This window comes from Pelophylax lessonae (genome assembly GCF_965119305.1).
Source record: "Pelophylax lessonae genome assembly, chromosome: 12".
NCBI classification, from domain to species: domain Eukaryota; kingdom Metazoa; phylum Chordata; class Amphibia; order Anura; family Ranidae; genus Pelophylax; species Pelophylax lessonae.
This window is the reverse complement of record NC_138779.1, coordinates 24,259,207-24,272,240: the sequence shown is the minus strand read 5'-3', so window position 1 is coordinate 24,272,240 and position 13,034 is coordinate 24,259,207. Positions and strand designations below refer to the sequence as shown.

The window sequence follows — 13,034 nt, the reverse complement described above, 5'->3', positions numbered from 1 at the left end:
CTTACCGTAAAATCCTTTTCTCTTAGCTCATCGACAGACGTAGTCCTCGGTGATACACCACCTTCGGGTTATGTTACCTCCGCAGGAGCAGGACTAGACAGGAAATTAAAAAGCTCTGGCCACACCCTAGGGGCAGTCCCAGAGGGTATATCCTCTCTCTCTCTGCCTCAGCAAATCAGTTATGTGAAAAAGCAGTGCTTAGAGAATTTAACCCAACTCCAAAACAGAGGGGCGGGGACTACGTCTGTCGATGAGCTAAGAGAAAAGGATTTTACGGTAAGATTTTACAAAAATCCATTTTTCTCTAGCGCTCATCGACAGACGTAGTCCTCGGTGATACACCACCTTCGGGACGTCCCAGAGCAGTATCACAACTGAGGGGTGGGAAAATGGAAATCAAATCCCAATCTAGAAGGCCCAACCGGTGCCAACTAGAAGTTTACAATGCTCATCCTTAATGATGAGACTCAACCAAAAAAAGAGAAAACAAATTTTTTTTTTTTTTTTTTTTCAAACAGAAAAAAACCCTCGAGGTAGACCACCGGTCTCCTCAAATTGCGGCCTGCAAAACCTTGCGGCCAAATGAGGCATCCGCCGATGCCGTCACATCAATTTTATAGAATTTTGTAAAGGTATGTACTGACGACCAGGTGGCCGCCTTACATACCTGGACCACTGACGCCTGATGGCGAAAGGCCCAGGAAGTACTGAGCGCTCGAGTGGAGTGCGCCCTAACAGGGAACGGAGGACTCTGACCCTTAATAGAATAAGCCTGTACCACCGTTTGTCTAATCCATTTGGCAATGGTCGCGGCAGATGCAGGCAAACCCTTTCTGGGGCCATCCGTGATCACAAAAAGTGAATCCGTCTTACGGAATGATTCCGTAGCTTTCAGGTATACCCTGATTGCCCGAACCACATCTAAGGAATGCAACGCATGTTCCCGATGATGCTTGGGCTGAGGACACAAGGAAGGTAGTACAATATCTTCATTCAGATGAAAATCTGAAACCACCTTGGGAAGAAAAGATGGCTTAGGATGAAGTACTACCTTATCCCTATGAATCACTAGGTATGGTGACTGGCATGATAATGCAGCCAGTTCTGACACCCTGCGAGCAGAAGTAATAGCCACCAAGAAGGCCACCTTCTGGGATAGAGTAAGCAAGGGAATCTCCCTGATGTTTTCAAAGGGAGGTTTCTGTAGAACCGACAAAACCAAATTAAGATCCCAGGGCGGTAAGGGCGCGCGGACTGGAGGAGCCAGGTGCCGCACCCCCTGGATGAAATTCCGCACCAAGGATTTGGTAGCTAAAGGCTTCTGAAAGAAGATTGCTAATGCTGAAACTTGACCCTTGATGGTGCTCAAGGCTAGCTTCTGCTCAACCCCTTGTTGCAAAAAGGCCAATATTCGAGTCACCGAATAGGTACGTGGAGGAAATCCTAAAGATTCGCACCACGCAATATAAGTCTTCCATGTGTGATAATAGACTTTGCTGGAAGTCGCTTTCCTTGCTTTAATAAGGGTAGGAATGACTGAAGTAGACAAACCTCTGTCCTTCAGTACTTGGGTCTCAATGGCCAGGCCATTAAAACCAGCGACTGTAAAGCACGAAGGTAAATTGGTCCTTGAGACCACAGACACTCCCTGAGACGAAGTTCCCACGGAACGTCTGCGACTAACATGTCCAAGTCGGCCAGGCCGGCTTGAGGAGGCCAGCCTAGAATTTCTAGGACCACTGGCGCTGATTGGATCTGAACCAGGCGTCCCTAGAGCTATCTGGCCCCGACCATCTGAGAAAGTCTGGTCGTTTTCTGTTCCCACACATTTATCAGATACCTGATAGTTATCAGGAAAGGTGATCTTTTCTGGTTGAACCTCAGGGACCGAAGTCACCCGACTAGAGGCTACTTGGCCTATCTGGTCAACCAGATCCGATTCCTGTGAGGTATCGGGACTAATCTTAGGAAAAGGTAAAGGAAAAGATCTTTTCAGGGAACGGTAACTACCGCTTCCTGTGGTACTCAAATGTTGGAAGGGAAGAATCGCACCGGTAGTAGTGGTTGATGCTCGATCTAATGTCCTGAATACCGGTGAAAACGTCCCCCCACCCTGAAACCGGGTGGGGGCGCACCTTCAGGCTGTGTACTCCTTTGCTTCGGGTTTGGCTGGGTTGGTCCCCTTCTTGAACCCTCCTGGAGGAGTCTTGCCTTTCCCGCTAGTACCAGCCGGGCGCCCTTTATGGGCGGTAAAGAAAGGTCCTCGCTTGTTGCGAGGTCCCTTAGCTTTTGCAGCCTGTGGCAAAAAAGTGCTCTTGCCCCCAGTGGCATCCTTAATGATTTCATCTAGGTTGGCTCCAAATAGACGATTCCCCTGAGAGGGGAGATTGGTCAAGGTCTTTTTGGAACCTAGGTCAGCTGACCAGCATTTTAACCACAGCACACGTCTGAGGATCACTGCTAACTTAGATGCATGCCCTAATAGGGGAGTAGTGTCCAAGGCTGCGTCACAGATAAACCGTAGCCCTTGTATGATCTGTTCCATCAAATCAGATGTCTCCTGGGGAATATCTTTTCCCCTAAGATCTTGGCGTACCATTTTCGCCCATTCCGTAAGTGTCTGGGAAACTAGACCAATAACGATTACTGGTCTAAATGCTGACCCTATCAGAGAAAAGATAGTGCGGGACTCTGCTTCTATCTTTCGATCCACCGGATCCTTAAAGGACGAAGTGTCCTCCACTGGAATAACCGTGGCTTTATTCAGCCTGGAAATAGGCGGATCCACGACTGGTGGTACCGTCCATTTCTTAATGATGGATTCCTCAAACGGATAGCGTCTAGCAATACGCTTGGAAATAGTAAAGGTACGTTTAGAATGCTCCCATTCTCCTTTAATCTGATTACCAAAACATTTAGGTACAGGAAAAGCCTTCGCCGTCTTGATGGGCTTATTAGTCCCAAAAGGCCTCTCTGTTTCAGTTGCCTCTGCCGGTAAAGCCTCAAGTTTTAAGGTTTCTTGCACTGCCACAACTAGTGCGTCCACCAATGCTTCTTCCTGAATTATAGCAAGAGAAGAAGCGTCCTCCTCACTGTCTGAGGGGGCTTTACCTGGGATAACAGCCCTTGCAGAGGAACCTGCAACTGCCGTGACCATCTCTGAATCTGAGTCAGAGGTGTCAGATGGTATAGGGGTAGGCGGGGGTCGCTTCCTTGACCCCCGTCCCTGACAGGCCGCCTCCACCCGAGCCACCATAGACTCCAAAATTGCTGTAAATGACTCTATACTCTGTGCACCGGCGGGTCCCGAGGCCCCCTCGAAGGAAACAGGTGGGGGAATATGTGTGGCAGGGTCCATAATAACTCCAGTTACTTCCTGGATAATATAATTCAAAAGTAAAGAAAAAAACTTTTTTTTTTTTTTTTTTTTTTTTGACCCCCAGCGCCACAAAAAAGCCCCTTAGTGTTACCTGCTAGGGATCCCTATCGATCGAGAGAGAGAGAGATAGACCCCCAGGCTCACCACTTGATGCTCAGAGTTAAACTGCAACAGCTTACAGCGCTGTCTTGACAAACAGGAAGTCCTTTGGCTGGCTGCCCAGGAAGAAAGGAGGCGGCTCCGCCCCTCTGCACGCCTTCCGGCGCCTCCCCCAAGCTCCACGAGGTGTAGGATCACCTCAAACATGGCCGCCCCCATGCTGGAGACACGAGGCTACGCCAAAATGGCGGCTCGTGCGATCCAGCAAAAAAAATGGCGGCGGCCTAAACTGAATAGCGGTGTGCTGCAGGGCACACAACACTCTCTCTGCCTGGGATATGGCGTGGTTGGCGGTACCGGCCCTGGCGGACCGCGTGGCCGTTCGGGAGGCCTGCTAATAGCTGGAGATCTGATTTGGAAGGCAGTCTACATGTCCGTGGCTTCTGACTGGTAGGTAGCTTATACTTAACCCATAAGATTCCCAGAATGCCACAGATTACATCTTAAAAACATGTATACAATAGATTGTTAGCTCCCAAGCCAAGCCTCCTGGCTTTTGCACACATAAATCACACTCAAAGTAGGAGGATTTGTGACATGTTATAGGATAGAAAGGACTCTTTCTTACCTTACAGAGAGGGGCCCGCGTTCACCACAAAACCCGTCAGGGAAAAAGGGGGAACATACTACTCACCATACCGGAACCAGGCGGGCACCAACTCCTGACAGTACCCCTCTCCACCGGGGCGGGAGGGCTGTCGACCGATACGGACGCCGTGACTCATGGTCTTTGGCGTTTCGGCGAGACGTTTAACTCGCGTGGACAGTCCTTTAATGGGACTTTGTCGCGGCCGACCCAGCGCGGAGCTATGGCCTGCACGCGCTCGTAGGCTGAACTGGGGTGACCACCGGATCTCAACATCCAGCCCGTCGCCCAGTTCAGCTTTCTTGCTTGAAGATCTCACAGGAACACTGGAGAAAAAAGCTGTCTAAAAAAAATCCTTTAAGAAAAAATTCTTGCCAGGACCTAAGATCCCAGCAAGGTGTCTAGGTCCTTACTCCTAACTAGACAGAAAATAACTGATTTGCTGAGGCAGAGAGAGAGAGGATATACCCTCTGGGACTGCCCCTAGGGTGTGGCCAGAGCTTTTTAATTTCCTGTCTAGTCCTGCTCCTGCGGAGGTAACATAACCCGAAGGTGGTGTATCACCGAGGACTACGTCTGTCGATGAGCGCTAGAGAAAATCAGGCGGCTAATGTAAACAAGCTGCCTGTCATTCTCCTCGGTGTAGGAATGATGATCATACCGTTCGTAGGAATGATGATCATACCGTTCTATGTAGAACCGTTGATCACTGTTCATACATCTGAAGCCACAGCCAATCACAGTTAGAATCACGCCCCTAGGGACACACATAGCCCCTCCCTCTCAAAAAAAAGTTAACCCCTTCACTGCCAGTGTAATTTTACAGTAACAGTGCATATGTATAGCACGGATTACTGTAGTAATGTCACTGGTAACCCCAAAAGTGTCAAATGTCAGTCAAGGGTCCGATCTGTCCGCCGCAATGTCGCAGTACCGCAAAAAAAAAAAATTGCAGATCGCCGCCATTACGCATTTAAAAAAAAAACAACAAAAATCTTTCTATTTGTTAGTAAATGCGATAACTTTTGCGCAAACCAATCAAAATACGCTATTTGCGATTTTTTTTTTTTTTTTTCTCCAAACATATGTAGCATAAAACAAATTGGCCGAAAAAATGTTAAAAAAAAAATTTAGATTTTTACATTTTTTTTTTTTTTTTGGGGAATTTCATATAAAAAAAAAATGTGAAAAATGTTATTTTTGCAAAAATTGACGCTCTGTTTTTTGTTTATAGCGCATGATCAAATACCACCAAAAGAAAGCTCTGTTTGTGGGAAAAAGACGTCAAATTAGTTTGGGGTACAGCGTCGCCCGACCGCGCAATTGTCCGTTAAAGTCACGCAGTGCTGAATCGCAAAATACCCCCTGGTCTCTTAGCAGCCAAATCCTCTGGGGCTTAAGTGGTTAAAAATATGAAGGCTTGATATATGGTTGTGTATTTGTACAGGAAGAATCGGGTATACACGCTTATCTGTATAGATCCATAAGAGCACAACTTGTTCACAATTTGTTTTTATCTGCCCTATTCCCACCATACAAGTGCAGAACAACACGGCTCAACAGCCATGGTGTGAAGATGCCGTTTTTCAGGCAGACCTGATCGGATGCTCCATGCACCCCTATGGGGCAGTGGATGTCAGCTGACATCCGGTGCTATCCGATCTGATCCTATCCGTGAAATTCCAGACGGATGAAAACCCCATTTTCCATCAGTCTGGAAGATCCGAATCGGATAGAAACGGACAGGCAGTCCATTTTTATCTGATCTCCCCATAGAGGAGAGCGGGGGATCTGACAGGTCTGTCTCGGCACAGTGAGCGGTGACGCTCTCCGCTGAGCAAAACTGAGTCCGCCGGGTGAAAGGACCCTTATAGTACACAGGTATGGTGTCTGTGAGTTTTGTATGCATAAGTAAAACCCTGCCGTGTCCATAACTGTTTTTTTTTCCCCTAATAGTTTTAAAGGTTTTCTCTTACCATTGTTGCTGCAAAATATTAACCATTGGAGGAATATTATATTTATCTGTAGGCAAAACCATTTTTTTTTTTTTATTTAATTTTATATAAAGTGGGGAAGAGTTGGACACTGGCAAGTTTTTATTGCTGTCTCTATCCCCATTGGAGTTTGACCCTGTATTTGTGCTGGGGATCATTGTCAATGAGACAAAGTGAGGAGAAATCTAATCCTCATAACAAGAGGTGAGGGAAAATCCTCCAATGGGGACACCTACATTTATGTTCTATCTCTGGGACAGGGAAATGTCCCCAATGAACACAGACAGCAAACGAATATGGCAGGGATTCATCCACTGCCCCCCTTCCCGCTACTAACCCCCAGCAGTAACAGCAATAGAAGGATTAGACTACCAGTGGCATCACAAGCCCAGTTTATGTTTATGGTGTGCATGATGCATGCAGACCTGGAGTGGCTTATAGGATAAGTTTATCTTTTCTAAAATAAATAAAAAAATGCATATCTTTTTGCAGGTTAAAAAAAAAAAGTGCATTTAGGTTGCAGGAGTAGGGTAGTAAATTTGCCCAGGTAGGTATATTATGCAGGTACATTATGCATGGCTGTTAAATATGTGCAGTGCTTCCGCAAAGAATTCACAGCACTTCAGTTTTTCCACATTTTAGGTTACAGCCTTACTCCAAAATGGATTAAATTCATTATTTTCTTCAAAATTCTCCAAACAATACCCCATAATGAAAATGTGAAAGAAATTTGTTTGAAGTCTTTGCAAATTTAATTAAAAAAAAAACAAAAGAAATCCCATGCACATAAGTATCACAGCCTTTGCCATGACGCTCAAAATTGAGCTCAGGTGCATCCTGTTTCCAATGATCATCCTTGAGATGTTTCTACAACTTAATGGGAGGCCACCTGTGGTAAATTGAATGATTTGGAAAGGCACACATCTGTCTATATAAGGTCCCATAGTTAACAGTGCATGTCAGAGCACAAACCAAGCCATGAAGTCCAAGGAATTGTCTGTAGACCTCCAAGATAGGATTGTATAAAGGCACAGATCTGGGAAGGGTACAGAAAAATTTCTACAGCATTGCAGGTCCCAATGAGCACAGTGGCCTTCATCGTTTGTAAATGGAGGAAAAAAAAAAAAAGTTTGGAACCACCAGCACTCTTCCTAGAGCAGGCCGCTTGGGAAAACTGAGCGATCGGGGGAGAATGAATGGCCTTAAGCCTCGTGCACATGCGTCGAAATTCGGTCGGGAATTTTCGTCCCGATGACCGATCCGCCGATTTTCGGCTTGTTAGTATGATGCTTCCAACAACCGACTCCGACTTTTGGGCTGAAAAAATTCTGGTGTGCAGGCTATAACATTTTTGTCCTCCATCAAAACACGTCCGATTTTCGTGCAGTCAGTACAGATTTCGATAGGGTAAAATCCTATGAGCAAGACTAGGCATGCTCAGAGAAGAAACACCACAAAGAAAGCAAACCAACACGTGACATCACTTCTGAAGTATAATTCTGTCGGTCGACAAAATTCGTGTGCAGTCTAGAGCACATTCCAACAGACACCACTCTGGACAAAAGATGGACGACCGGTCGGCAGAAATTTGTTGCGTGCGTACTAGGCTTTTAGCCAAGGAGGTGACCAAGAACCCGATGGTCACTCTGACGAAGCTCCAGTGTTTCTCTGTGGAGAAAGGAACCTTCAAGAACAACAACCATCTCTGCAGCACTCCACTAATCAGGTCTGTATGATAGAGTGGCCAGACGGAAGCCACTCCTCAGTAAAAAAGGTACAGGACAGCCCCTCTGGAGTTTTCCTAAAGGCACCTGAAGGACTCTGACCATGAGAAACAAAATTCTCTGGTCTGATGAAACAAAGACTGAACACTTTGGCCTGAATGGCAAGCATGTCTGGAGAAAACCAGGCACCGCTCATCACCTAGCCAATACCATCCCTACAGTGAAGCATGGTGGTGGCAGCATCATGTTGTGGGGATGTTTTTTAGCGGCAGGAACTGAGAGACTTGTCAGGATCGAGGGAAAGAGGAATGCAACAATGTACAAGAGACATCCTTGATGAAAAACTGCTCCAGAGTGCTCTGCACCTCAGACTGGGGCAAAGATTCATCTTCCAACAGGACAACGACCCTTAATCACACAGCCAAGATAACAAAGGAGTGGCTACGGGACAACTTTGTGAATGTCCTTGAGTGGCCCAGACTTGAAACCGATTGAACGTCTCTGGAGAGATCTGTGCACCGACGCTCCCCATCCAACCTGATGGAGCTTGAGAGGTCCTGCAAAGAAGAATGGGAGAAACTGCCAAAAAATAGGTGTGCCAAGCTTGTAGCATCATACAAAGACTTGGGGCTGTAATTGGTGCTTCAACAAAGTATTGAGCAAAGGCTGTGAATACTTATGTACATGGGATTTTTTTTTTGTTTATAAATTTTCAAAGATTTCAAACAAACTACTTTCATGGTGTCATTATGGGATAATGTTTGTAGAATTTTGAGGAAAATAATTTAATCTATTTTGGAATAAGGCTGTAACAAAATGTGGAAAAAGTGAAGCGCTGTGAATACTTTCTGGATGCACTGTATATGGATAATGTAAGGAAATATTTCGTTGCGATTCTGCTGTCAGGTGATAAATAAGCAATACTGCAACAAAAACATTTCTGCAAAAGAATAATTTGAAATGTTTAATTTGTACAGAACTATTACATTTCTTTGCATACTTGAAATATCGGAACGTCAGGTGTTTACTTTGAGAGAATGTTCTCCAGCATCATTCTGCTTTTAGTTTAGCAGGAGGTCCAATAGGAGACCCTGTAGATGTGTCTGGTAACATGAGTTTAGCTTGAGGACTGCAGAGAACCGCTCTCTCACTTGTGTCATCTAGCAGGGAAGGAAAGAAAAAAAAAAAAGGCTTAAAGGCAAATGAAATCCTATTAGAGGCTTAAAACGTCAGAGCGGGTATAGCAGGGGGTGAAAGGTTTCAGGGAAGTCCTGACCTTTTAATTAGGGAAGACTAAAGCGGAATCAGTTTTGAAAAGATTCCGTGTTTTTCTTGGTCACTTTGCTATTTAGTAAAGATATTAGAATGTTCACTAAGTACACTGACCTCTTCTGTCACTGAATTCATCAGGGTGTCGCTCCATCTCTTCCGATGCTTTCCAACCTCTTTTCTTAGTGCAATTCGAAAGTTATTTGAAAATGATCCCATCTCCTAAAAATATTAATCTGCTTAGATGATCGGCAATTAGTACATAGAAGTGAATTTAATGAATATAGATTTATGCAGGGCTCCTCTCTCCATATATGCGTTCTGTTGTGTTAGTGCATGGCCTCTAACCTATGCATGTTCTGCATGGGCCGTCCTGTACACACCAAACATCTCATTATAGCTGAAAGCAAGTACAACCTAAAGCAGTATTAAACCCCAAACCAAAAAAAGTTATGTTGCAGCTCACCAATCATTAGATGTGGTGGCGACATTCGGATTTTTTTCTTTTACTATTCACCCCCCCCCCCCATGGATGACATTGCATGCGATTCACACCGCCCTGCTCTTACTGGTCAGATCACTGGGGGGGTGATCTGACCAGTAAGAGCAGGGGGGGTGATCTGACCAGTAAGAGCAGGGCAAAGTGAATCGCATGCAATGTCATCCATTGCATCAGTGTGACCCGGCCCTTAACAAAAAAGAAAATGGAAGCAGATTAATTTCTGTGCAGAATTGCACCAGGTTTTGCACTCTCCACTTTTAGTAAACTAACCTGAAAATGTCCTCCGCCATGGCCTGAAAACCTTAGAATGTGAGGCTAAAGGTTTACTTTGGAGCTGACATAGCATTCCCTCTGTGTTCAGGGCCAGGGTAGGGGATGGGTAGGTTATTGTGTAATACTATCATCCTCCACCCACTGTTTTTAGCTTTACATAAAATCCTTCAGATCTCAAAAAGTCCTTGTTTTATATAGTAAAGATTAATCCATTCCTACAAAATATCATATTAGGCTTTAAAGGTTTAGAGATCAATGCAAATTTCATTACTGAGCAGAGATCATAACACCGAAATGTAAAGTCATATCAACCAGCAAGATAATATCAAACCACTATACATACACAAACACACACCTTATATATATATATATATATATATATATATATATATATATATATATATACACACACACACAGTGGGTACGGAAAGTATTCAGACCCCCTTAAATTTTTCACTCTTTGTTATATTGCAGCCATTTGCTAAAATCATTTAAGTTCATTCTTCTTCCTCATGAATGTACACATAGCACCCCATACTGACAGAAAAACACAGAATTGTTGACATTGTTGCAGATTTATTAAAAAAGAAAAACTGAAATATCACATGGTCCTAAGTATTCAGACCCTTTGCTGTGACACTCATATATTTAACTCAGGTGCTTTCCATTTCTTCTGATCATCCTTGAGATGGTTCTACACCTTCATTTGAGTCCAGCTGTGTTTGATTATACTGATTGGACTTGATTAGGAAAGCCACACACCTGTCTATATAAGACCTTCCAGATCACAATGCATGTCAGAGCAAATGAGAATCATGAGGTCAAAGGAACTGCCTGAAGAGCTCAGAGACAGAATTGTGGCAAGGCACAGATCTGGCCAAGGTTACAAAAAGATTTCTGCTGCACTTAAGGTTCCTAAGAGCACAGTGGCCTACATAATCCTCAAATGGAAGACGTTTGGGACGACCAGAACCCTTCCTAGAGCTGGCCGTCCGGCCAAACTGAGCTATCGGGGGAGAAGAGCCTTAGTGAGAGAGGTAAAGAAGAACCCAAAGATCACTGTGGCTGAGCTCCAGAGATGCAGTCAGGAGATGGGAGAAAGTTGTAGAAAGTCAACCATCACTGCAGCCCTCCACCAGTCGGGGCTTTATGGCAGAGTGGCCCGACGGAAGCCTCTCCTCAGTGTAAGACACATGAAAGCCCGCATGGTGGTGAGAAATAAGATTCTCTGGTCTGATGAGACCAAAATAGAACTTGTTGGCCTCAATTCTAAGCGGTATGTGTGGAGAAAACCAGGCACTGCTCATCACCTGTCCAATACAGTCCCAACAGTGAAGCATGGTGGTGGCAGCATCATGCTGTGGGGGTGTTTTTCAGCTGCAGGGACAGGACGACTGTTTGCAATCGAGGGAAAGATGAATGCGGCCAAGTACAGGGATATCCTGGACAAAAACCTTCTCCAGAGTGCTCTGGACCTCAGACTGGGCCGAAGGTTTACCTTCCAACAAGACAATGACCCTAAGCACACAGCTAAAATAACGAAGGAGTGGCTTCACAACAACTCCGTGACTGTTCTTGAATGGTCCAGCCAGAGCCCTGACTTAAACCCAATTGAGCATCTCTGGAGAGACCTAAAAATGGCTGTCCACCAACGTTTACCATCCAACCTGACAGAACTGGAGAGGATCTGCAAGGAGGAATGGCAGAGGATCCCCAAATCCAGGTGTGAAAGACTTGTTGCATCTTTCCCAAAAAGACTCCTGGCTGTATTAGATCAAAAGGGGGCTTCTACTAAATACTGAGCAAAGGGTCTGAATACTTAGGACCATGTGATATTTCAGTTTTTCTTTTTTAATAAATATGCAACAATGTCAACAATTCTGTGTTTTTCTGTCAGTATGGGGTGCTATGTGTACATTCATGAGGAAGAAGAATGAACTTAAATGATTTTAGCAAATGGTTGCAATATAACAAAGAGTGAAAAATTTAAGGGGGTCTGAATACTTTCCGTACCCACTGTATATGTGTATATATATATACATATATATATATATATATACACACACACACAGTATCTCACAAGAGTGAGTACACCCCTCACATTTTTGTAAATATTTTCTTATATCTTTTCATGTGACAACACTGAAGAAATGACACTTTGCTACAATGTAGTGAGTGTACAGCTTGTATAACAGTGTAAATTTGCTGTCCCATCAAAATAACTCAACACACAAACATTAATGTCTAAACCGCTGGCAACAAAAGGTGAGTACACCCCTAAGTGAAAATGTCCAAATTGAGTCCAAAGTGTCAATATTTTGTGTGGCCACCATTATTTTCCAGCACTGCCTTAACCCTCTTGGGCATGGAGTTCACCAGAGCTTCACAGGTTGCCACTGGAGTCCTCTTCCCCTCCTCCATGACATCATGGAGCTGGTGGATGTTAGAGACCTTGCGCTCCTCATCCTTCTGTTTGAGGATGCCCCCACAGATGCTCAATAGGGTTTAGGTCTGGAGACATGCTTGGCCAGTCCATCACCTTTACCCTCAGCTTCTTTAGCAAGGCAATGGTCTTCTTGAAAGTGTGTTTGGGGTCGTTATGTTGGAATACTGCCCTGCGGCCTAGACTCTGAAGGGAGGGGACCATGCTCTGCTTCAGTATGTCACAGTACATGTTGGCATTCATAGTTCCCTCAATGAACTGTAGCTCCCCAGTGCCGGCAGCACTCATGCAGCCCCAGACCGTGACACTCCCACCACCATGCTTGACTGTAGGCAAGACACACTGGTCTTTGTACTCCTCACCTGGTTGCTGCCACACGCGCTTGACACCATCTGAACCAAATAAGTTTATCTTGGTCTCATCAGACCACAGGACATGGTTCCAGTAATCCATGTCCTTAGTCTGCTTGTCTTCAGCAAACTGTTTACGGGCTTTCTTGTGCATCGTCTTTAGAAGAGGCTTCCTTCTGGGATGACAGCCATGCAGACCAATTTGATGCAGTGTGCGGCGTATGGTCTGAGCACTGACAGGCTGACCCCCCCCCACCCCTTCAACCTCTGGATATGACGCTAAACACGTGCACTCCACTTCCTTGGTCGACCATGGCGAGGCCTGTTCTCAGTGGATCCTGTCCTGTTAAACTGC

At 45.1% G+C, this 13,034-nt stretch overlaps 1 protein-coding gene across 1 annotated transcript in view; it reads right to left on the bottom strand.

Annotated features, from left to right (window-relative positions):
• Window positions 1–8,874: 8,874 nt before the first annotated feature.
• LOC309568242 (uncharacterized protein) overlaps window positions 8,875–13,034 on the bottom strand; it is a 49,944-nt gene continuing 45,784 nt past the window's right edge. Inside the window, exons 7-8 of the mRNA XM_082273908.1 lie at window positions 9,229–9,333; window positions 8,875–9,002 (exon numbers count right to left, since the gene is read on the bottom strand). Coding sequence (XP_082130034.1) covers window positions 8,904–9,002; window positions 9,229–9,333 — 204 coding nt within the window. The 3' untranslated portion in view covers window positions 8,875–8,903. The remainder of the gene's footprint in view (window positions 9,003–9,228; window positions 9,334–13,034) is intronic.